We start from the raw sequence: 26,215 nt of genomic DNA, 5'->3' as shown, positions 1-26,215 counted from the left end.
ATCAATAGATATATAGATATGGTAACTCCGCTCAATTTCAGTTTATTTTAACTCAACTCTTAGGTTATATCTGCAGCCGGTGTTACTGGCTGAGGTTTGTCTGAACGATCATTGATCTTCTTCTTTACATGTCCTTGTGCTTGCTGGGGATGCCCACACGAATAAGTTGATTAACTATATGTATGCACTATTACATTTACCATGACCAACATTTGAAAGATGAAGTTGAACATCATTTAAAATATTTCATGGAATTAGGGACTAATTCTTGAGACTTTGTTTGAGGCAAAAGAGTGAGTTCTGAAATAATTCAGCTCTGAACATATGTTATCTTTGTGATGTATTGTTTCCCATATTATTTACCTGCTTTTCCCTATGCTTTTACATAAATTGTATCTCACTGCGATGTGCTCATTTGAGTTTAGCTCCTCATTATGAATCGATTTTTTTTTGAATTCTGCTTATTTTGGGTCATGCATTGGATTAATTCCTTGGCATCATTTCTCTTTTTTTTACATCATTGGAATTTGCTTCATTTGGCTACCAGTTTGAGGTTTCTCTCTCAATCATGAAACAGTTTGGTCATATGAATTTACGCTTCCTGTATGGGCATTAAACTACTGTTCTCTTGTGCTAATTAATACAAAAACATTTGATTAATTATGCCGCTTTACAGCCATTTGATGGCGTGTGGAGCCGGGCTTCATGTTGGCTACAACCATTTGCATGTTGTTAATTCATATAAAAAAGGTTATTCTTGAGATCCTGCCAATACATTTTAGATAGGTTTCCGTTAGCTATTTTCGGTTTCTCTGCATTATTCAGATGTAAGTTGGCTCATGTTTAGTTCTAATTCTATCTGAACTAGCATTGTTTTGCTCTATACCTGGTTTTATTTGATTGGATAGAAATAATTGATTGAAATAAATTATATGTAGTGGAATAAAGAGACGCACTACGTATTTGGAAATATAAGCAAACAAAATATCATGCTTAATGATTCAACGACTACGGATGGTTGCAGAGCATCGGCAGCGTGGCTATAGGGCGGGTAGACCGGAGCTGGTTTGGTGAAGAAGAGCCGACATGTAATTGGAGAAGAGGACAGCTGTCACATAAATTTTAAAAATCTTCAGCCCAAGGTCAGGATTCATCTCTCCATCTTTTCCCACCACAATGAACCAAGGATGATGTGACAAAAAAAATTGTTTCTATGATGTGCAGGTTAGATTTTCTTCTGATATTCTTACTTGCAAAGGCTATCCGACGTAAATAAGTAATTTCCATTGTTCCGGAGTAAATAAGATATTCTCACTTGCAAAGGTTATCACAGGTGGAAGTGGAGTAGATGGAGTAGCAGCGGAAGGAAGAGGAGATCCGGAAGATCAGCTCCCGCTAGATTACTATGCTGCATTGACTACAACAGCAAGGTGCTCACACACTCTCTCTCGCTGCATTTTTTACATCTTTGCAAATTGCAATGGTCAGATTTAATCAGGCTTTATTTCTTGTTTCTCTTCTTACATATGTATGTTGTCGGTAAGCCTCCTATTTTTTTAGTTTTGGTTGTTAGTGCTGGTCGATTTGGTCGTCTCTCTGAACTTTCCCAGTTACCCTTTTTTATTTGTCTTTCTGGTAGATTTTGCAATCGATACAGCAGCGTATTTGGCCTCTGTTCGACCTGTGTCGTGTGAGTGTTATTCGTCCAGGTGCTGATTCTATCAACCAGTTTATGATGCCTTTGTATATTTAGCTCATTATTTGCTTGTGAGCTCAGCCTACTCTATGCCATTTTCATCGTGCACAACGCCTCATAGGTTATGAATCCAAATGAATGATTTCATTTGGTTTGTGGTGCATGCCAATTGTGTATGATCTAGAAATTAATTGAATAGTAAGATCTTGGTGATGGCTTTTCAATCCATCAGTGTATGCAACATAAGGTATGTCCCTTCGATTTCGCTATGCTTGATCATCATCGGGTTAGGACAGTTTTTGTGTGAGTGATTCTTATGCAGTTCATCTTTATGTTGCCATGCTCTTTACTCTTATTTGGTGTATGCAATACAATGCAATGTATACTAGAATATTTCAGGAGATTAGTGTTGTTCTGTACTGTCACTTGATGGTCTTGCAGCTCCTTACCATGCCGATGTCAATATGTGCTTTGGTGATGAGTTACTCTCTATCTCTACAGCTTATTTTAGTTCGATCCTAAGTAATCTCAGCGGAAAACGTGATGGTGGGATACTTTCTCCGCATTACTACAGATTGAGTTTGTTCATTTATTTAACTTACGAGTGGAATCACTCCTGAATTGCTGACTGTTACCCTGGTGACTGCCATTTTTCCTGTTGAACATATTGCATATTAGTTCTCCTCTTGTGAGTGTCCTTTTTTCCTTTGAGCATGTTGCAATATTGGTTCAACTCTTTCATCTGCAGAGTCTCATATTTTATGGCCATAATTCCTTTGGGTGCAGCATAGGGTGGTATTAGCCTTATTCTTTTGTGACACAAAAATAGTGACATATGTTTCCATACAGATATGTATATAATTTTGTTTTGAAATGGTGCAATATACTACTCGAGAAAAAAGGTTTTGGTTACAATTATTACTGACTAGTTCCAACACGCAGGGAGGAACTGAGCAAGTAACACAACACCACTGTTACTTACACGATTAAAATTAGCAATTTCATGGGCCAGCTTGTATTGGTCTGTACCAATTTTTTAAACCTGAAGGCAGCTAGCAAAGAAACTAGACGTTGGATATCAGTGATAACACTTCAGGTCAGGGAGTGATCTCTTTCCATCGAGCTGCCTTTTTAAATTATAGCTGCACAGTCACTTTCGATGATTAGGCCTGAATCAACAGCGTTTAAATTTTCTTTAATACCTTCCAGACAAGCAATTGCTTCAGCCATTTCTGCACTATCACACTTCGGAATAGTTCCCCAGGCAGAGGTTTTCACCTGTCCCATATGGTCACGAACCACGGCGCCCTATGAGCCATAATTTGCATGTTTTACAAAACTGACATCGACATTCAGGCATACCCATCCAGATCAGGTGGTTTCCATCTTAATTTGCCTTGCTGATCTTTTCTTTCTGGCTGGATCTCCTTGATCTGAAACATAATTTTTTTTTCCTTTTCTATCCTCTGCATTTAGGCTTCCATATAGGTTTTGGGTCTCACACACTCCCATCTTGTGCCTTTTATTATTCCTATTAGACCACTTGCTCTGTTAGGATTTTTTCTGTTTATAGTATGACTTTTGACATTTAGCTCATATGTTTTTACGCACTTTTCAGGGTACGTGGTGTTTACTTAAACTAAGTTCTTCTACGCACTTTATGGGACTAAGAAATAATTCAGTTGTAGCGTCGTCATTTCTGAGCATGGACTGTAAGAACATGGCCCAGATGTTGTGTTTTCTACTTAGGTGCTTATGTGGAGAGTCTTATAAATTACCATTAGTGTGCGCAAAATAAGGGCTGATTATGTGAAGTTCATTGCAGGAACAAGACTATAGTCAGGGAGCTAATTTCAGATGTCTGCAGATGAAAGTAGTCAGAGCTGGCTGATTTATCTAAATGAAGTTCAGATTTAGCAGTTCAAGAAAAAAGAACATACCAGATGGTAGCGTGTCAGCTCATTTCAGCTACCATTGCCATACTGTGGCCACTTACAACAGACCAGTCGATTGAGCTCTTGTCCGGGAGAATGTAAATATATGACTCAATTTGACGCCAACTTTCCTTATTTTATTGACAAAGAAGAATTCAGATATTGAGGAACCAAACATGAGATTCAAATTGATACGATTCTTGTTTGATTGATAAAAAGAAATTTAGAATTGGCTAGCCAGATAAGAATCGCATCAATTTCAGCATAATTTTATGCGGCAAGCTCTTGCAGCTAGGTCTGCTAGATTGGTCTGTACATTGAGCACAGTTTGTGTGCCGCGAGTGCAATGTTTGCGTCTTTGATCTAACCGTTTTTGTACTAATTTTCACTGTTTAGTGGCCTATCGGTATGTCTAATCATTACTTATAAGCTAAAGTTGTGACTCTTTTGCTGTGAATTTTCAGGTACTGTAAACTTAGTTGCCTTGGATCTTCTGAAAACGAGAAAAAGATGGTGGCGGAGCTAGCCAAGGTGGCAAAGAAGAACACCAACAACCCGATGGACGTGCAGCTGTTCTTCATGACCGTTGGCTCGAAGTGACCAACGACCTCATTTAACTATTGCAACGTTGGTCTTCCTCAGCTCCGCCTTACAAGTGCCCAATGCAAATCTTTCTTTACTGACTTGTCTCTCACATGCTTATGTTCTATCCTTTTTCACTACAAGAAAACTGTCGACTGAAACTATGTAACTAAGAAACAAATAATTGAGTCACCGAGATTAAAAAAAATCCAGTTTACATCATAAGAATAAAATTTATTGCTTCCAGTAACTAAGAGTACGAGATCAGGAGTTATGAAGATTTTTATCTTAATTGATTCCAGTAAACCTAAGAATATTGCAGCTACTTTTATCATCCTTATAAAAAATGAACACTATCATGAACTCCACGGGATCGTGCGCCAAGACACACATCTAAATCTAGTCAACATAACTCACAGACCGACGCAAACCTCAGCAGGGACCCTCCCTATAATCAAAGATACCTCCCGCAAGGAACCCTTTGCGTTGTACTTTCTCGTTCCCATGGTTAAGGCATAATTTTTTGGGCAGTTATTAAGGAGAGTTGCTGCGTTCGTCCAGAAACACTTGAACGCCGTCTTGCTCGCCCAACAACATGGAAAGGACGCCACGCTCGTCCACCAACGCGGGGAGGAAGGCTGGTGCGCTCGCCCACCACTCCTTGTCGGTCCATGCTCTTCTGCGTGCACGACATGGGCGGCCGACGACATGCAGACCGCAGCCAATGCCATGAACGCCGCTCCCACATCATGGATGCCACCTCCGGTGCCATCCTCCTCCATGGACCCTTAACCATGGGCACCACCCTCCTCCGCGTGCAAGCCCTTAACCACAACCATGTCCATGCCATGGACGACATGCACCTTCCACCTCCGTGCCTGGTGCAACTTCTCCTCGACGCCATGGACGAAGATGCAAATCTTCCTTCTCTTCAACCGGACGAGTGAGGCGCAATAAATGAGGACTCGGAATTCGTAGGAACAACCATGGTAGGTTTAACTACAATGACTTTTGAGGAGAGAAAAGGCAGAGAACAAGAGGAGGACGAGGTTGCCGCATCTTGTTTGTTGTCTAAACATCAAAAAAAGAAAAGAAAAACGCCTTAAACATCGAAATGGAGGGAGTAGCAGTTACCTCCTCAATCACAATTAAAGTCACAAGGCTTAAAAACATATACTACTACTAACTACATACATGTCATGAAGTATAAAGGGCTCCCACACTAGGTGGGGTATGGACAAAGGATTATAGAGGCCAGCCTTTAGGGCATGAGCAATGGAAGCGATCGCTTGCTACCGCTCCATGGGAAAAAGCAAGGTGAAGCATCGGTGTTGAATTTTTTTGCCCAACGGGAGCAACAGCCTACATGCATCCTCTGACAAAAATGTATGAACGGCGGTCAGACCAAGCACATCCATCTCTCTCACGCAAGCGATAGCAGGACCGCACTTTTAGTTGGAGCGGTTGCCTCCTGCAGAAGCAGCAGTGACAGACTGCGAGGCTACCGCTCTGACCATCCGATCCTACATGGCATGCGGGGCAGCTAGTTGAGGCCATGCGTTGGCCATGCCCTTACCCCTACAAAGTGCAATGCATAGAGACTGCGTCACCTCTTGGCACAAGTGGGTGTGGAACTTCACCACTGCCCCAACCCTCTCCTTCACAAATTATGTTTTTTTTTCTGGCAAAGCCAAGCAAACTAATCCACCAACAGACTACGTGTGAGGCTATTGAAGAATTTTGCTAAAACATGACAATATTTAGTCCTCACATATGCCATATATCTTAAACTGGTCTTTAAATGACAACCGAGATGTTGATAAAACATGAAACAAGTATCACCTGAATCTCCCTGCAAGAATAAAGAAGTGCCAATGGAAGCTACAGAAGTTGAATAAACGAGGACGCCCAGAATACACGCCCCATCAGGCTGCTTGACTGGGTTAAAAACTGAGCCACAGTGCCTTTTCTTTAATCTGAGGGTGGTAAAGATTCAGAACTCCACAGCTAATCCGAGGAAATTGATAGGAACTAGCATGTTAACCTAAACAAGGCTACTCCTCCTCAACCTTGAGGTTCTGCAACTTGGACTCCAGCCAACCTTCGCCATCCTCCTCATCATCCCCTTCCTCGTCATCATCTCCAGGCTCCCCTTCAGCGTCGTTCTCATCCAGCGAGCCAAGCACGCCCAGGCCCAGCGAGTTCTTACCGCCCTTCAAAATCTCTTTGACATCATCAACCGCTTCTTCAGAGATGAAGTTCCCATTGATGTTCAGCTGCAGAAAGCCCACCTTGTTTGTTATTGCCTGGGCACAGCACCGAGCTCCGGCTCTCCGCAGCATATTTGTGCTCACATCAAGCTCCTTCAGATCTAGGTGGCCTTCTTCCAATGATTTTGCAATCACCATGGCACCATCATCCCCGAGTTCGTTCTCAGCCAACGTCAGCTTCTTGAGCGACTGCATCGCTGTTAGGCATTCTGCTAAAGCCTGGGTTGCTTTAGCAGTTATTTCATTCCCAGCCATTTCAAGGACCTCCAACCGAGGTGCTGACTGTTTCAGGACATTGGCAATTGCTATTGTACCTTTGTTCTCGAGATTGAGGTCACTGAGATACAGCTCAATCAGATCAGGAAGCTTTGGAAGGGTTTTGCTGAGAGCAATCCCTGCCTCGACACCAAATAAGTTGTCCCTGAGGTCAAGTTTCTTTAGACAAGTACATGTCCCTAATGCCTCAGCCAATGCAACTCCACCGTCAGATCCTATCCTTGTTGCTGAGCACCTGAAACTCTCTAGGTTTGGAGAACGCTTAACCATGTCAGCAATTGACATAGCACCTTCATCACCAGTCATATTGTTGTGGAAGTGTAGAACCTTGAGCTTCTCAGTTGAAGGAATAAGGTCAGAAAGAGCTTTAGCGGCCTCCTCTGATATACCATCATTCATCGCATAGAGTTCTTCTAGGCTGTACTGTGACTTCAGGAGCTCTTCAAATGCCCTGACACCCTTCTCACCTAAAGCATTGTCAGAAATGTTCAGGTATCTCAGTACAGAGCCCTGTAAGGCTTTGGAGAATATGCGCATCACATCAAGGGCTTCATCCTCAGGCCTTCCTGCGACAAAATCTGAGATGTCTACTTCAGTGAGTTGATTTTTAATGGATTCGAGAATTGGCCCAGCAACATTGGCAGCACCAATACCAAAGCTTCTGTTGCTAAAGCAGATCCTTTTGTAGGAGTTCCCTGGTTTGGTAAGCGGACTCAGGAGTTCCTTCGCCTCGTCCGCCTCAATAAAAGCACGCGTGCTACCAGATATATCAAACACAGTATCAGCAGGCTCAGGAGGTATATCAACAACAGGTGCTTCCGGTTCTGCGGTTGTCGTATGGCCTCTTTTCAGGACCTCCATCATCAGCTTGCTAGTTTCTTTAGCGTATAGCTGGACAGCAGAACACCCGTCACCATCAGGCTCATCCTTGAAATGCTCATCCGCAGAAGCAAAGCACACCTCTTCAATCCTTTTAGCATTCTCATGCGCCTCTTCTTTGCCCAAACATCCATACTTGCGAGAAAAGATCGAGTCGGAGTCAGCAGACAGGTTCTTGGTCATCCTCTCCACAAGCATCAGACGAGTGCTTTCTCTTGGCGGCCACAGCTTGATGGAGAATGTCCAGGCCTGGGCATCTTGTGCCGGTGAACCCATCTAGAAATGCAGCACTTCACACAGAAACCTAATGGAAGATAAAATCACCAGGGATTAACATTATTGTTCCATTTCGAACTTTTTTAACATTATTAATGTAGTTGCAGAAGATGAGCCAACAGCTAATAGTGCAATACCCCTAAAGTACCAAGCATCAAATCTACACTGCAGTAAGTTATAGCAACAACATTGATTCTTCAAGACCGATGCATCTGACTCAAAGCGGTTCGCTCATAATCCAACTATCTCTTTCGGCAAATCGATGGATGATCCAGTCAAATAGTAAGGAATCATGAGAGTTGAGCGCAGCAAGAGAAAAGAAAAAAAGCAGTAACCACCACTGGACTTCGCAACAGATGCGGCGAGGAACGAGACCACGTACCCAGATCAAAGAAACTCCCCGCGGGGTAGGTGGACGGAGGGCTCGAATCAGCCGCGACGATGGATTCCCTGCGATTCCGTGTCCGAGGGCCCGCGCGGCGTCGAGGGGATGGTCACCGACGTCGGCGAGCTGGAGGAGGGGGAACGGCGGCTTGGTTTGCGGGAGGGGGGATTCTTTTTTGAACGGTTGATTTTGAGGACTTAGGGTTATACGATAGGGTAATGGGCCGGGCCTGTGTGTACCTAGGAAGGAGCCTGAAAGTTTTAGGCTGAGCCAGTTGGCAGGCACTTGGAGTCTTCCTTTGTTTCTCCCTCCTCCTGGTGCATCATCAATATCATCACCCAAAGCTATAGAAGCTTCATGGCCGTGGGGAGGTTTTGCTCCCTTATCGAAAAAAATTGCATGGAGGAGGAGCCTCTTGGTCCCTCAACTTTCACTTTTACTATTTTCTAGAATTTCCAACAATTGTACAATCTGAAAAACAAAACCTATTCTCGCTTATTTTCATATCTTTATATCTTTGTTGCCCAATACGGACCTGCATAGAAACATTGCAAAGATATAAAGAGTTACTATTTACGAAAGTATTTTTCTGATGGAAACAAAACCATGCCCGACAAAGAAATAACTCACGAAGTCATCAATTGTTGCACCACCTGGAGGATTATTCTTCACTTGTTCCAAGCAGGCAGCCCAGCGAGAGAAACATTTCTTGATTGTGTCGTACCGGCCTTGAAGAAATCGCATCGTGTGTCTTGCTCCTTCACTTTTCTTTGGCCTCAACTGGTGAAACTTCTCCTCAATTCGTTGCCAATATTTCTTCCCGAATGGATCATTGTCGGTCACTGCATTGACAGAAATACTCTCCCACGCGTTGAGAAGATCCTCCTTTTTGTGTAATTTGCGGAGCGTTTTGATGCCCCGGTTTTGATGCCGGCGGCAACGGCCTCGTCGAATACCTCCCCCTCCACCTCCACCTCTTCTATCTCCTCTCCCTCATGAAAGGACACGGATGTCGCCTAGAGGGGGTGAATAGGTGGTTTAAAACTTTTACGAGATGGGCTTAACAAATGCGGAATAAAACTAGCGTTTACTTTGTCAAACTCAAAGCCTAGATACTATGGTTCACCTATGTGCACCAATAACTTATACTAAGCAATACAATCAACTATGTGATAGCAAGATATATAACTTCAAGCACGATGGCTCTCACAAAGTAAAGTGCATAAGTAAAGACCTCGGGTATAGAGATAACCGAGGCACGCGGGAGACGATGATTTATCCCGAAGTTCACACTCTTACGAGTGCTAATCTCCGTTGGAGATGTGCGGTGGCTTAGTGCTCCCGAACGCCACAAATGGCCTCACCTTGAGGTGTGGTTGCTCAATTCACACCAACGCCACAAAGGCCTCACCCCAAGATGATGTAGTCACACCACACACCGAGCGCCACGAAGGCGCCTCACCTTATTCTCAGGTAACCCTTGCCACAAAGGCCTAAGTCACAGTTTCACTAATGGATTTCCTTCGAGGCGAAAACAGGGCCTTACACAAAGATTGGGGCACACATCCACAACTTAATTGAACATATCGCTACAAAGGCCTCAAAGCCGTCCAGGGTTCCAAGAACCCAAGAGTAACAAGCTCTTCACTTTAACTTCCACGAATCACCGTGGAAAGCTCAAACCGATGCACCAAATGCAGTGGCAAATTCTTCACTCCCAAATTCCACCAAATCTACAAAAGCTTGTGGGGGAGTAAGAGAGGAATAATAAAGAAAATCCACAAAGAACTCCAAGTTTCTCCAAGATCTAGATCTAGGTGGATCCCATCACAAAGAGAGGGATTTAATTGGTGAGATCTTCTCTATCTTTTCTCTCAAATGGATGCAAGAATCATTGGAGAGAGAGGGAGATAGCAAGCTCAAAGAAAGTTAACAATGGAGGCAAAAATGAGCTCAAACGGTTAGAAAATATTGGGGAAGAAGACCCCCTTAAATAGGGCAAGAAAAACCAGCCAACTTCCGGGTGAAGTAGGGCGCCCCCGGGATGCTTCCGGTACAATTTCTGTGAGCAAAAACAACATTTCCGGAACTTGGGCGGAACTTAACCCATACTACCGCCCCACCAGTAGTACCGGCCCCGAAGAACGGAACGTCCGCCCCCGTGAAATGTCCAAATATCCCGGTACGAAAACTTCAAGAACTTTTGCATCCGGACTCCGATTTCGATGATCTTGGGCTCGTTGAAATCACAACAACGAGCTCTACAACAGTATGCATAGAAACATCATAGTCCAGCAAGGTAAGATAAAAACAAATGAATAAAGGGTTTACCTATCTACAAAAGATAAACCGGTAAAACCACCAATATCGAAAACACGATGGAGAATGCATATGAAATCCGTTTTCGATGAACTAGAGCTTGTCATGGAGATTAACACAAGCTCTAAATCCTCTCATGGATAAGAACCAAATAAGAACCAAGAAATATGATGCCAGTGATGCAAAGGTTTGAGCTCTCTCCGAACGATACAATGAAGTTACTCACTTGAGAGCCCCTCTTGATAGTACGGCTATCTATCCTATAACCCGGTCTCACAACTAACACCACGAGACCGCTAAGAAACAAACCCTATCAAGATCCTACCTTTTCCTTGCGCATATTCACTTGAGGTTGATGATGACGATCTTGTCCATATCAAGATGGAACACCTTTCTTGATTACACTAGCTTGTTGAAGACTTGCAAATTGCTCCCATACTCCTATGGGAGAACCTCTTCTTTGGGCATGTCTTCACATATCCATGAGCACCATATGGATGGAAAGTTTCAAGCATATGATCTCTTCGAGTTAGCTCATCTTGAACTTGCACTTTATTTCTTCATTCTTCATCATGTTGATGTCTTGAAGTTAAACTTGAGGACTCACTTCATCTTTATCTTCAAGACATACTTAACACTTGATATCCTTCATCAATTTCTTCTTATTGCAATCTTGAAGCCAACATATGCTTCAAGCATTGCCTATGGAAAACTCCTACAAAATATGACTCAATGCAAATATTAGTCCATAGGGATTATCGTCAATTACCAAAACCACACATGGGGGCTCCATGCACTTTCACCTCCTCTGGTTCATACACATCGTCGATGGTGGGCGGTAGAGAACTATCGATGTCTACAACGCTCGCCTCTAGCATGTTCACGAACGATGCGAACTGCACGAGCGAAACACGGGCACTTCAGTGGAAATTTCTCGTAGCACAGATCCGAGAAAGCAAAAATTGCTTACCTAGATGTAGTGGGCGCATCCGCTGCCGTCGAGTAGGGAACCGTCGTCATCGGGAGGTGGAGGACTCGTGAGGCGGAGGAGGGTCGCGGATGGTGGCTTGCCTTCCCCTTCTACTTCACCTGGGTGGGCGGGCCCCCTACCATTGATTTTGGCCACATTGAGGCTTGCGGCTTGGTCGGTGGCGCGGAGGAAGCACCGGCGGGCACTATCGCCGCAACGGGGGCTCTGCCGCTTCCGCTTCGGCGCAACAGTGGTTGCCACGGGGACATCCACGAAGATGGACGTAGCGGGGCCAGGGGAACGAATGGCTACATCAATGAGGGTTGCGCGACACCTTTCGCGGGCGGCGGAGGGACATCGGAGTCCATCGCCCGCGGCGGCGACGAGCAACCTAGGTGGGGCGGCGGCAGCAATGCATGGGCGGCAAAGAGGAGGAAGGTGAAACGTATGTACGCCAACCCTACCAACGCGATGCAGCAGACTAAATCGCTTGGCCCAAAATTCGCGTATATGCATCTTCTCGCAACCCCGCAATGGGTGTTTGCTGCAAAACCGGAAAATAATCAAATATTATGCGCTTGCACGATAATTAAATACTCTGTCCGGAAAATATCCTGTCCAGCCAAACCGGAAAATACTCCCAGAAGATGTTTGATTTCAGATTTGAACGAATCTCAAGAAATTCGCATCCAAAATTCTACCACATACGAACTCTGGAATCACACTTCAGGAGTAATATTATTACCGAAGAGTCAGGCCATTACAGTACACCCATATTCTGGGGAGACGTTTTGGCCCCTATTGTCCTTGCTATCATTTAAAAAAAAACAGAACATATTTCAAAGTCAGAGAAAATTTGGAAAAAAAAGCAGGCATGTCCATATAAGTACAATCCATATACATGTAAATTTGCATTAATATACATCTTTATTTGTGGACTGCTAAAAAAACATACTTTTATTAAAATACACAAGTACATCCTGGAAAAAAAAACTCAGTTAATTTACCAATAAATTGCATATTCTGACGCAATAATATATGTGCTTTTTTAGCACTAGCTCAAGAGAAAAATGTCAGGTTCATCCAGCAAACTTTGTGCACAGGTCAGTTTCATGTTAGCACAATTATTAGTAAACAGCACAGCTGAGACAGAAGTACAACACGGCCTGGCTGTAACACATTACGGAATTTAAGATTGCAACTGTTCTGCATTTACACATAAGTACATTCCATAGAGGCAAAGCAATTCTACGCGACGGGAAAAGGCGCTACATCAAATCAATGATGACTATGATCTATCAGTTATTAATGGAATACATCTCTACAAGCTAGGGAGGGAGGGAGAGGTGACTGTACAAATGTTGATGAAGATGAGACTGTTACCCTGCCATCTAAAAGCTATCTCCCATGATCAGGTAGGTAAGGTGAGTAGAAAAAAGAATGTTGTTGACTAAAATCTCCGAAGAGGAAAACTGTGTCCTCTGCCTACAATCCTTTTGACTACCCTAGGAAAACGTTTGATCTTGTCTTGAGCCAATGCACCATCTCCTTATCAAGAGAACTATTATTCAGCACACCATCCATCATTGGAGTGCCAAAGAATTTCGGGTCGTTCTTGAACACCCATATCCGATCCTTCGGCCATGGACGTTGGGCCTGTTTCTCCTGCGATCAACCAAAGATGATCTTAGATTTGTGACATTAAACAAGTCAGACCAAAGACAGTCAACAGAAAACATAGCATCAAACAAATAAATTAAACCACGTCAAGATGACGAATAGCAATAAAAATGACGATATTCCTAATCATTGCAGTAAAAACATATTCCTGCTCGTGTAATGTATCCATTTGACTTCATCCAAGGGAAGGTTGTCCAATTTATAGCACCCACATAGTGCAATGTACCACAAAATAATAATAATACTGTGTCTTATGTACAGGGTCTACAACTTTAGCAACTTTTGTGATCTAACATTTGCTAGAATGATTTAAATATATTATATCTGTAGAATTTTACTACTTCCTCCGATCCAAATTTATTGACTCAACTTTGTCTAAATATGGATGTATCTAGACACATTTGTTGACTAGATACATTTGCATTTAGATAAAGTTGTCAACTAATATGTATCAGAGGGAGTACTATTAAATTTTATTGTAAATTTATCTTTCTTGTATCCAAGACTAGATTTAGTTAAGCAAAACAATCTGTCAATCTCAGCTTCTGAAGTAGCACTTACCATGCGTGATAGCATGAATCTCACAGTCCTGGTGCCATAGACTCGCTCCTGTGTTGGCTTTACAGATTTTACATAGAAGGAGGAGACATCTGGTAATGACATGCAACCCTTTCTAGCTCTAGTCAGTCTAGATTCGGGCTCTGCATTCTGGCTATACCAATAGATAAGCTGGGCTAAGCAATAGTTTTCCGGGTACGTCTTGCTGTACTCCTGGAAGCCTGGTCCCAGTTTATCAGCATATTTGGGACCTAAATCAAGGGGGCTAATATGAACTGGTGGAGATTTTACTGTCTTGTAGTCCTGCATGTGGTGTTACTTGAGTCAGCTTGAACTACAGATAAAAAAAAAAATCACAACCATTCGTTTCACAATAAAGAGAAAGCTTTCACTTACTCGGACTCTGAAAAAACACTTTGTGTAAGCATACATGTGAATCAGATCAGCGGCGGCATCATGACGGCACTTGTATGTACATGAAAGAGACCGCAACTCATCACGCAACCTGTAGAAGGGAGTCAGAATCCAAATTCAGGTAATTGTAGGTGAGGGGACTCAGATTCCAGACATACCATAACAGAGAATTTCGGATGTCTCCCTCGATGTCTTCAGAATCAGATGGATCATGAACACGAATCTTCTCCTTGAGGTCAGCGAGTACATCTTCCTCGACATGAGGTTCAATTGACTGAAGGAGCTCATCAACTAATGAGCCTTCCCCTTTCCAAATGGCTGACACTAGGCTTCTCCCAGTAAGCCTCACCAGAGGAGGAGGGGCATTCTTGGCGTCCCCGAATATACATCTCATAACATATCTTACCTAAACATACATTTCGTCCAAACGTCAATAGAAAGACCAAGCAAACTGATTGTCTTTAAGTTTACCAATGGCTATTGCTGAAAAAGTTCAAGTCATGGAAAATAATTACTCACCTTGTCAAGTGTATGAGTTAAATTCTGCAATCTTGAATTTAACACACCCTCAGCCTACGTGTAGAGACAGAATGAGATCAAACCATACAAGTCAAAAGGGAAACAGGAGGTGAAACCAAGCCATCAGCATATACCTGAACCTCGGCATCATTCCTCTCGGAATCCATGTTTATATCTGTAAAAAACTGGCGCTTCTCTTCCACGTTGTGCTTAAAGATCTCATTAGGAAGTTTCTGCCTCTCGGAGAATATAAACCGCACCTTATATTACATGAAAATTGTCATGAGCACTCACGAAACTAGTCACGGCATCAGAAGAGAAATTGAACAAAAGGGAAACTAAAAACTACCAGGTGGGCCGTGTAGGCAACAAGCCATCCAGGCAAACCAGCAAGCAAACATGTACCAAGACCAGCTCTACCCAAGTCAATTAAGTCTTGTTGGGAGACAGTGTTTGCTTCGCAAGCCTGTAGTAGCAAACTGTGTCGGTCAAGCACACCATGGAATTCCATTAACACCTGATTGATGATGAAGTTAGTGGATGAGATTATGTCACAATGATGCAAAAGAAAGCAAATGAGCACTTGAGAATTAGATAAACCACACTAATCCTTGAATCATTGACCAGAGTATTTCTAAAATGTTACCTTTTCAAAAGCTCCTTCCCCTGAAAAATTTAAATAGCTGCCCCGACATACTTGACTCCCACAGAGGCAAACCGATGCCTCATGCTCTTCCTTACTCTAGCAGAACAAGAATGTATACATAAGATAGTGTAATTTAAAACATAACTTATGCAAGAACATGATGTGGTGCTCACCTCAGTTACAGAGTTGTAATCAAAAGTGATTTCCTCGCCTTCTGCAATCGGCCGAACAGTGTAGACTCCAATCTGGTATTGACCATCTACAGCTGTCACTCTGGAAAAAATCAAGGAGCAGTAATTAGTAAGTCTGAGGAAAAATAGCTGCAAATGCTTTAGGCATTACATCAGACCACACATGTTTGTGCTTTAATTATGATTTGATTAGACTGGAGAACATAAGCATGCCAAAATAATCTTTACTTATCAGGATAAATTCGTAACAGCACCGCGGAAAATCAAAAATGAAGTTGATATGCAGGAAAGTCGTGTTCGCTCAAAGCAGCGGCTTACAAGGATAGGACAAGAATCTCTGATGTGCAGATTTTGCACAACAGCAAGTCAAACTCCTATAAATGTTACTCCCTCCGTCCCAAAATGTAAGGCGTCTAAGGACTGGTCAAAAGTCAAACTTTACTAACTTTGACTAAATATTTAGAAAAAATATATTTACATCTACAATATCGAATGGACATATTAAGAAAATATATTTTATGGTGAATCTATTCATGTTGGTTCAGTATTGTAAATGTTTATATTTTTGTGTATAAACTTGGTCAAACTTTAAAAACGTTGACTTTTGACTAATCCTTAGACGCCTTACATTTTGGGACGGAGGGACTATTGACTTAAATTAACAAACGAATGAAAAAGAAATTCATGTCAACACTGAAAACGAATAGAATAGATATAAGTAGTGAAACAGGAAATCATTGGAGCGTAAAAACTGAATATTAAAGGCACTAAATCATTGCAGTGCAAAAACTGAATATTAAAGGCGCTTACTTTGCTTCACAGTTGGGGTTACATGAATGACAGATTCTGCTCGCGTAGTTAGCCTTGTGCATAGCATCAACAAAAACAAGGTCATATCCATCACGGTCCCCCTTTCATACAAAAAGATGAAGAGATCAGTAATCTGCAACGACCTGACTTGGGATGTCATCATGCAGACTAGTACTTAGATGGTATCCAAATTTTAAGAATGAACAATACCTTTGGCCTTTCTAGCATAATGTTGTAAAACTCAGGAGCTTGATCTTCGCTGTTGTTTTGTATATGCTTAATACCATCTTGCTTCTCATACCATCTCCAAGAAGGGTAAACCTGCAAAGGTTGCAAAACAATAAATTCATTATAATTTTATATTATGGATTAATTCCACAAATGTGTGATTTAACAGAGAACACACCTCCCCAAAGAACTCAATAACAAAGTCATCAACACCAAATCCGCCCTTTTTGTTGCAGACAACTCCAAGACCCTGAAAGAGCATACAGATAGTTAAGGTTATACCGTTTTCGTTATGATGTAGACAAGAAAAAAAGACTACTATAATTCCTCAAAGAAAAGACTACATTTATGAATTCGGTGTTGCTGAATACATGCCTTTCTATAAGCAACATAGTTATGTTCAGGGCGGCTCCGCATGGCCTTTAGCATCCCATAGCACATCTTTGCATTTCGTCTGTCACCACTCTCGTCTGCAGACTTCTGGATTTCTTCGATGACAGGTTTAAGGGGGTAAACCATAGGAGTATTTCGAGAACCAGTGAAATCCCTAACTTGCTTATTCAAGGTATTCAGAAGAAGCTGCAATGATAATATTTGAGTAAATCCAAAGCATCACAGCATGTGAACTAAAATGGAAAAAAGTTTAATGTCAGCTAATATACCTCCTCAATAAAGGTGTTCTTGTCAGCAGAAGACCAGCCGTCAGCAGGCATAATGTCATGCAGGAGATTATGTGTGTATGGATCTATGCCATATACCTCTTGCTCAAGAACTTCATCATCTGGTGCTTTTCTACGTTGATAATCCTTAACCTCTGGAATCTCCAAATTTTCAGTACCGTTCTTCTGTGAGAGCAGCTTCTCAGAGTAGTCATCAGGCAAAGCAACCCGCATTTTCCGTTGTACTTCCTCCTCGTCTGCTACAATAAGGTACTTCTCAATAACTTCGTACTTCCTAGTAACAGGAGGGACAAGGCTTGCTTTTGTCATGCGAGCACCCCATCCACGATCATCCGTGACAGAGTCACCAGATTCAAACAACTTCATGCCATTTACCTTCAAATCCCATGCTGCAGAATTTAAGTCGAGGTCACTCTCTGTATCAGAAACAGTAGTTTCACTCTCAGTTTCATCACCTTCAGAGTACCCATCATCATCATCAGATGTCTCACTCCCAGAATCAACATCTCTTTTCTTTAATTTAGAGAGGTTTCTTTTGATTTCGCGGTCAAATGCACGGGATGAAGCATCTGCACCAGCAGATGCAGTAGTCCAATTTGTTCCCCTTCTTTCCCCTGTAGTTTTACTTTGTTTCTTTTTTAGTTTTTTGTCTGAAGAATACTGGCTCGTGTCAGAAATCTCCTTCTGGGCGGCTGCTCCATCTCCCTCAGAAATCAACCGTGGGTTACCCAGTCTATTTGCTAACTTGATGAAGGACAGAACAATTTGCTTCATATCTCCCAAATCACTTCGGCCTTTAAATCTGCTGTAGCAAATCAAATGTGAGAAAATGCAATATCATAAACTTCGCTGCTCTGCAAACCTTCGACTCAGTTATAGACTGAGCAACTTTACCTCAGTGCATCTCGACACATAGATCGGATGTCATTCTTGAGAGAACTAAAGCCATGACGAGCATAATATCCACTTTTCAATCTACCTTCAATTTTCGCAACCTGTAAAGTGAAGATATGGCTTGTAAAGATGTCAAGAGGATTCAACCGGTTATATCACCCAGTGCATTTAACTAAAGGGTTGTCATGGATATCCTGGAAGAATGGGTACTATGTTGAATACTCAATTCATGTGCATGGTGGAAAGGATAGTGAAGATAAGATTCATGTTGGTGCTGCAAGTTGCTCAACATGTCTCCTGTAAGATAGAATTTTATCACACGCCCTTATTAGTTAGTGTTTACTTGATGCATGTGATACAGCGTGTTCCCAGCATGCCTACTACATCGTACACTGGTCAATGAGAGCTCTCCTGGCGACAGGTAGAAACTGAGGTCAGGTTCGTTTAAAGGAAGGAGGAGGATGTGGCGTGCAGCAGGCTGGATGGTATCGAACTATCGATGCCAAGGTTACGGTGCAATTGAAGTATTGGATGGAAGCACAATCAATATGGTGGTCGGTGGACAAGATGAGCAGGGAGATAATGGAGTCACATGAGGAATTGATAGCCAAGTTTGATTAAACCATGAAGAGGATGATGCAGAGAAGTTTGCTGGATGGAACAACCATGTTCAAGAAGATGGAAACAGAGAGGGCTGGCGAAAGTGGAGGAGAGGAGGCAGGCCAAGGACAATTTGCGTGACACAGAAGCAGATCATAGATTTGGAGCAGGAATCTGTAAGAGTTTGTTGACGTGCTGGGGACATATACAAAAAGTCTGCAGGGCAGATACCATTTCTACCATGTAATTTAAATGTAAGCTCTCCCTGCCTACCATGGTTTTAAAGGCGTTAAGGCGTCTCAAGGCGGAGGAGGGGCGCTCTGACGCTTAGGCGACGCCTAGGCGGACGCTTTGGACGCCTAGGCGCCTAAAGCGGCCGTTTTTCCAAGGCGGAGGGGGAGCGCTTGGACGCCTAAGCGACGCCTTCAAAACCATGCTGCCTACAATGCTTCTTTCTCTCCAGTTTTAAGAATGCTCATTTTTCCATTAGCCTCCCTCTTTCTGTATCCTCAGTGATCATTTAAATCCTTTAAACATGATATGGTTAGGTTTAATGAAGTACATGAGTTCTTTTCCTTACACTCTCTCTTAGTGGCGGACCCAGAAACTTCTATAAGATTGGGCGTCTTTCGAACAAAATCAGTATAGAGAATGATAAAATACAACGGTTGCGCCGTTGGCAAGCCTGGGCCCCGGGCTGGAGGGCCGCTAGGTCCGCCCATGCTCTCTCTGTTAGCTACAACTTCTGCAAGTTCTAGTAGGCTCAAATTTTATAATTACACATATAGTTATGACTTATAAAATGAGCAAGCCATGTACCTTTGGAATGAAGAAATCAAATCTGCTGCTCTTCATTATTTCCCTTAATCTGTTCATGACAAACTCTTCCATCTTCCGGTAGCTATTCTCTGCCTTCCTCTGCATCAAACGCCTTAGTTGAGCATCCTTTGACATAACAGCAGATGACTTTCTAGCATCAAGCCATTTTGATCGTTTATAAAACCCTTGCCCAAAAGAAAGGTTGGCATTCTCTCTATTTGAGATATCAGCAAAATAGCCGTCAAGCTCATCAGAACCACCCAGCTGGCTGGTCAAGTTCCTCGCAACTTCGGCTGGGTAATTGTTTCCATCATCTATTTGCTTCAGGCTTTTAATTTTCTGGGCTGGCTCCTCAGGATCCAAAGAGCTCCTAATCCATTTTATATGCTGAAATCTGCTTTTCATATCCCCTAGCTGACTGCAACCTTGAATGTGCACATAAGATATGTGTGGAAGCTGCACAAGCAATTCGCCAAGGGCAAGGGGGCTCAGATTTGAACACCCAACTAAAATAAGTGTTTTTATATTTTGCTTCTCATAACCAGCCTGAAAGGGAAATAAATGATTTGAGCCAGAAGTCAGAACTCAGAAGATGACAAAAGTAACATCTAAGAGCTTAATAAACAGATAAATGAGTCATACCATAATATCACGGAACACAGAATCAGTGCACTGCAGGCCAAGAGAAGACAAATCGACGAATCTACATGTGTTCCTGTAATACTTAGCAGTAGTGTTCCACAACCTACAGGTAGCTGCAGAAGAAATCAGTGATTTCACGTCCGCCCTAAGAAAATGGAAGATTCTTGCTAACACATGACCATCCAGTAAACCCCAGCTTTCAGTTTCTGCTATAGAATTAGCAGAGTTCTCTTCAACAAGAGCACCCTCAGGACATAAGTCTTCAAAACACCAATCATCCTTCTTACTGGCAAGGATGTCCTCATATATATCAATATCTTCATCACTTTGATTAGGTAGCAGCCTTGCCCTTTTTGCGGACCCAGCATCTTCTGCAGAAATGCCAACAAAAGAAATTGTTGCAAAGATCCACATAACAATAGCATGAACATAACTAAGCTGAGAAGCAAAATTAATAGCAGGAAAGTAGAAATATCATGTATGTTGGACAAGACGTGACAGCACCTGGAAAGAATTTCCTTGAAGCTGAATTGTTAGAAAAGAATGTTTCTATTTCCTTTTTGGGCTGCTTTGCTGCGATCCATGGATCCAAGACTTCGTTTATGGCTAAAGTAAGCTCCCTGCTCTTGAAATATTTCATGACTAATTCATGCAGCTTACCACGTGTATAACCCACAAACTGGGGGTGCAACTCATGGAAGTTACCAGCTCCATGGTTCACAACAACATTGGACTGGTCGACAAGAGAAGAAGTAGAAACACTTCCTGGCCCTCCATTGCGAACAGCAGAGTCAAATTTTATATCCTTGACAACTGGAAGCCATGTGTTATCAATCTTTCGGAACACGCTGCTCCGTTCCAGAATAGTGCCCTTTTTAACTAACTTTTGCAACTCAGAGTAAGAAAATGGGCCATGCTCATGTCCAGTTCCATCGAGGTAGTACCAATCACCCAGTTTGACTGACAATTCTTCAAGAGTGCAAACATGGTCCTCTGGAATGTTTGGAACAGACTTGGACTTGTGCAGACTATGTGAATCATAGTCATTGTGTCTCTTGGAATGAGACAAACCTTCATGGACAGAACTCCTATCAGTTCCAATTGAGTGAGAGCGTGAAGATCTTGAAAGTGACCGGTCAGCTCCTCTAGACTTTATGCATGGTTCAACAGAGGATTGGTCCTTAACAACACGAGCATTAATCTTAACAACTGGAAGCATCATCCCTTTCACTCCCTTAGGAGGTTGTCTCTGACTTGATCTTCCTGGTATAACAGCACTTTTACTGGCGTCATCAATAGTATCAGTATTCTCTTCTGTTGATGAGAATGCCCACAATGGCAGATCAAGCTTTTTAGCAGGTACAGGGTAGTAGAGGTCATCCTTGCAGTGCCAGCGAGGATCCTCATGGTTGCCTTTTGGCATCTGACAAAGAGAATATCCTTCATTCAGGACAAGCTTCTTCCTATAAGGCTTGTCTTGACTGAATTCATCATTCCTCTTCCAGTCACCACCTTTGCAAGACCATCCACCAGAAAACCACTCGCTAGATTCAACATCATGGTAAAGCTTTTCCCTCTCAACAGGACCAACACCGTAAATGTCTGTGACACAGTTGTCAGTGAAGCCAATGCCTCTGTTGATTCCATCATCTCCTGCAGGTTGCACTTGGAACCTCGGAAAATCTGGCATAAGAATATAGAAACCCCAATAAGTTACCAACAAAAAAAGGGCGGTCAAAGAACTAAATAGTTGTACAATCCACCATGTAGGTGCTGCAAATGATTTAAGCTTCGGAGTAAGGAACACATAAATGGAGTGTTCCCATCTAGAGGGTGCGTAACATCTGAAGACTGAAGCAACATAAAGTAGGTTTCAGAAATTACATGTGCAAGAGTAAAAATTCTAAAGATAAACGAGATCCAATACCTTCACGGTGACTACTCCTTTCCCAGTCAACAGGCTCAAAACGTGCATCCAAAGCCTCTGCAGTTTCCAAATGAGGAAAGAAAGCAGATAAGTATAACCATGAGGTGTAACTGCTGGAACACGTGAATTCCAGCTCTGACAACCAAAACCAAACAATAAAAGAAGAGCCATAGATTCTGCTTGAAGGTGTGTGGAAGCTCTGCATTTGTATTTACACCCATCCAAAGATTATATTTACAGAACCACGTAATGCAAGTCTAAATTTTAAAATTAATATCCACACCAACTATCTTTTTTAATCTGCTTTCAGAAAAGGGTGTAAAGCCACCTGATCCGAAGGATAGTTATTTTCGAAAAGTATGCAGCACATGCACATAATAAATAGTTTTAAAATAAAGAACTTCCCAAGGGTAATTGTGGAAATTGACACTTTATTATGGCAGAAAACAAAAATCGTGGGGATACAAATGTAAAACAAAAAAAAACCCAACAAAAAATCCAAAAAACTAAGGTCAAGGTTAAGATTGTGCAACAGAAAAAAAAAACAGCATCCAAAAGAGGATCAAGAATACAATCTTATGAGGCCCAAGCCCAAGCCCAGACCCAGCCAGGTGGACTCCATAAACGTTCCAAGATTCGTGCAAACTACAAGAACACAACCAAAGTACTAAAGTCGAGGGGCCTGAAATTTGTAACCCAAAAAGGATATAAATAACTCCCGACCCCACCCCCCAAAAAAACTCAGCCCAGCCCACTATCTTCAAAGAAATCAAATCTTCCGCTCAGAAGGAAAAGAAAGTGTTTTTACCTCCAAGAATCTCAAGTTCACGTCCATCGACCAGAACAGATCCACACATCAGTGCCTCAACCCTATTCTCGATGTAGAGATCTTCCATGTGTTCTTCAGAAGCTTCCTCCTGTTCATCCTCAGCACCTGATGCCAACAGAGTTGCCTCTTCTCGAACTTGGCCAAGCAGATTTCCTCGACCTCCTGGCGGGCTAACCTTTTGGGTTGAAACATCGAAATACACTGAAGGGAAATCTGATGAAACCAGTGGTGAAGCGGCATTCTCAACAGTCACCCACCTATTGCTGTCGGCGTGCTTTATTAGATGATCGGAAAGAAGATATCCGTCTTCCACCAGTTTCTTCAAGTCAGAAAGCTTGGAAGGTCCTTGCTCAACACCAAGCTGGTCAAGGTAAAACCACTTCCCCATGATAGTAGTGGTGGGTTCAGTACTGAGTTGAGGTGCTTGGCTGGTGTGAGGTGGGGTGTCGCAGATATCCATGTCTTCTTCCATTGAGACATCTTCAGCAACAACAACATTGAGCTGCTCGGGTACTGGTGGTGGGGGTGAGGGAGGAGGCATAGTAGGTGGTAAAGGTGGGGGTGGAGGCGGAGGAGGCGGTAGTGGTGGCGGCAATGGAGGCGGTGGCGGCAGCTCAGCGGGTTGAATGCTCTCGGTTACCTTTTCCTTGGAGATCCTCTCCTCGCTCTTTCCGTTGCTACCACCCTTACTCTTAGTTGATTGCTTGGTTGATTTATTTCTGTGCTGAACATCTTCTAGGTTGTTGTTGCTGTCAAGCTTAGCGGGCCTGCTCTTCTTGCTCGATTCATTGCTGTCAGTGGTCTTCTTGCTCGTTTCATGGCTGTCAGTTGTCCGAGCACGTTCAGATGGTGATCTATCACGGCGGAGCGGTGTTCGGTCTCTGGTGTCCTCATGCTGAGTCCTCCCACGAGGTGAATTATCCATGCGGATTGGCGTGCTATCCCTGCGATGGGGCTGGCGTGCTCTATGTTGTGGTGAAATGTATGGGCTGCGGTCTCTGTTATCATAGTGGCGGCCACGGTCTCGCGGGGAGCGCTCCGAGCGGCCTGGGCTCCTGTCGTGGCGAGCGCGGTCATGAGGAAAGCGCCCCAAGATGCCTGGGCTCCTCTCGAACCTATCATGGCGATCTCGTATTGGCGGCGAGATGTCATGATTTCTTGCAGAGTAATGCTTACCGGCAGAAGAAGAAGAAGTCTTTGGTTCTCCCTTCCTGCGACTTTTAGACCCGGATTGATTGCATGTCTCGGGTTGGTGCTTGCGGTGGTTACTCGCAGGCTCTTGAGCATGGCTCTTCCTGGCACTGCCACTGCAGCTGGCCTCTGGCTTGATCTCACCTGGCTCCTCATCCGAGTCCCGTGAAGAGCCTTTCTTCGCCGACGAGCTCCTGCTATGGTCCCGGTCCCGTTTCTTTTCCAGCGGAGTAACCTTGTCGGGTGTATCTTTCCTGTGCCTCGCGGGCGGGGCCTCCGGCTTGTCGAGGTCCCCGTTCCTCCTTGCCTTCCTGGATGAAGGCGGCGGCGGCGCGACAATCTCCCCTGGCTCCAGCTCTGGAGCTGGCGAGGAGGCGGGCAGCAGCTTGCGCCACTTCTTGGGAGGCATGGTCCTCTCCATGTCCCTTGTGTCTCCATTGAGCTGCAGCTCCCCTTCCTCCAGGTCGGCGGCTGAAGCAGGCTGCTGCTTGTTGTGGTGGCGGTGGTGTTGTTGGTGCTGGTGCTGGTGCGTCTTGTCCTCCTTGTCTGGCATGGCTTCTCCCCCTGCTCTCCTCACGAGGGCGTTGGCACGGAAGCCCTCCACTGCACGGACGGCGCACGCGACTCCTCCATCTCCCATGGAAAAGCTGGGAGGGTGGCGGGGGCGCCCCGGCGCGGGGTGTCGAGAAAACCCTAGCTCCCCGTGGCTCCTCCGGGGCTCTCCACGCTCATATCCGGCGCCGCCGCGCGCAAAACCCTAATTTGCAGGCACAAGCAAAAGAGCGCAAGGCTTTGAGGGCGGAAATCAAGGGGCAATGGGAAGGGATTCGAATTGAGCCCAATCGGGCGGATCGGGGCGACCACGTACTTGCGAGGAATCGGCGCGCCGCTCCTCAGATCGGGAGATCCGCGGCGGCGACGCTGGGGGGCCGGCGGTGGCGCCGCGAGCTCCTATCGGCGCGAGCTGTCCCGGCGGGTCCCTGGCCGCGTCGGCTCCCGTCCGTCTCGCGCGCGCGGCGGGGGCGCGCCCTCTCCCGCTCGCTATCGCCTGGGGCTGTTCCTGTGTGTGTTTGGCTTTGGGTTGGGGCTAATGGCCTGTTTGTTCGTAAAGCCTCTGCCTTGCCTTCGGTCTTATGGGAGAAGACGGGGAACGGGGTTGTTATCTTACTTGGAAAGCCTCGTTTTTATTGGGCTATTTTACCCGCGGCTGACGTGTTCTTTTCCGTATCTGCCCCCGGCTTGCTGCCGTATTTCCAAATTAGTCCTTTCTCTCCATGCACACTGCTAGTGCTATCTCATCCTCCTCAACTAAAATTTCTCCTTTTGCTAGAGCGTACACCGGGCTTTAGGGTTTAGTTCGATGGCATTCAGCTTTTTCATTTGTCTGATCTGCTCACGGCGTGGCCAATGGGTCGCCTCGTCCTACTTCCCCGTACGGACACCTGGGTTCGGATGCCACTGTGGAGGTACGGTGATAGCGTGCATGTGACAGGTGATGCTTGCGGAGAAGGCTGCCTCGTGAGCGAAAAAGGAAAGAGATGGAGTGGGAAAGGATAGGAGAGAGGGAAAGGATGGTGGCCGCAAGAAGAGGATAGATGGAAAAGGAAAGGAGTGTGACATTGGTTCGCGGTGATCCGGTACGAGACAATTGGCTAGATGCGGGTTCCTTAAATATGTTGTGTGCATATGCCATTACACGCAACATATCTAAACTATTCGTTTGTCGCCATGCACGATGCTATCTCATTCTCGTTAAGTAAAGATCTTCTTTTGCTAGTAGCTTGTATACCAGGCTAGTTTCATTCCGACGTCATTCAGCTTTTTCATCTGTCTGGTCTGCTCAATTTGGCATGTACCGTCGTAGTTTTTATGCGAATGTCGGCTCAATCTTGGTTTGATTTTTTTCAAAGTCAACTCATAAATGCATTTTGTGTTGACTTGTTGTTTTTGTTGACTTTGATAAAATAACTGAAATCACTTCTGCACACCAGAAATTTGTG

General features: G+C 43.9%; 2 protein-coding genes across 3 annotated transcripts; both read right to left on the bottom strand.

Annotated features, from left to right (window-relative positions):
* Positions 1-6,256: 6,256 nt before the first annotated feature.
* LOC124682998 (RAN GTPase-activating protein 2-like) lies at positions 6,257-7,913 on the bottom strand. Its single transcript, XM_047217584.1, has one exon. The coding sequence runs from the start codon at positions 7,911-7,913 to the stop codon at positions 6,267-6,269; it is 1,647 nt and encodes a 548-aa protein (XP_047073540.1). The 3' UTR covers positions 6,257-6,266.
* A 4,825-nt stretch (positions 7,914-12,738) lies between these two features.
* LOC124688381 (histone-lysine N-methyltransferase ATXR3-like) lies at positions 12,739-25,298 on the bottom strand. Of its 2 annotated transcripts, XM_047222070.1 has the most exons (21): positions 25,084-25,298; positions 23,004-24,972; positions 22,196-22,252; positions 20,773-21,951; positions 20,269-20,639; positions 19,627-20,172; positions 18,208-18,308; positions 17,296-18,118; positions 17,009-17,212; positions 16,812-16,883; positions 16,616-16,726; positions 16,406-16,506; positions 15,578-15,677; positions 15,405-15,500; positions 15,108-15,275; positions 14,893-15,018; positions 14,759-14,812; positions 14,398-14,645; positions 14,222-14,330; positions 13,829-14,128; positions 12,739-13,252 (listed from the first exon to the last, which is right to left on the bottom strand). In XM_047222070.1, exons 2-21 carry the CDS (start codon positions 24,853-24,855, stop codon positions 13,088-13,090), a joined length of 6,783 nt encoding a protein of 2,260 aa, XP_047078026.1. In that variant the 5' UTR covers positions 24,856-24,972; positions 25,084-25,298; the 3' UTR covers positions 12,739-13,087. The 2 variants fall into 2 exon arrangements, with proteins under 2 accessions (XP_047078026.1, XP_047078033.1); XM_047222077.1 differs by lacking the exon at positions 25,084-25,298 and having other exon boundaries at positions 17,296-18,115; positions 23,004-24,967.
* Positions 25,299-26,215: the final 917 nt, after the last annotated feature.

The sequence above is a fragment of the Lolium rigidum genome, chromosome 1 (assembly GCF_022539505.1).
Source record: "Lolium rigidum isolate FL_2022 chromosome 1, APGP_CSIRO_Lrig_0.1, whole genome shotgun sequence".
NCBI lineage: Eukaryota > Viridiplantae > Streptophyta > Magnoliopsida > Poales > Poaceae > Lolium > Lolium rigidum.
Note: the sequence above shows the minus strand (reverse complement) of the source record. Positions and strands in the feature narration are given on the sequence as shown.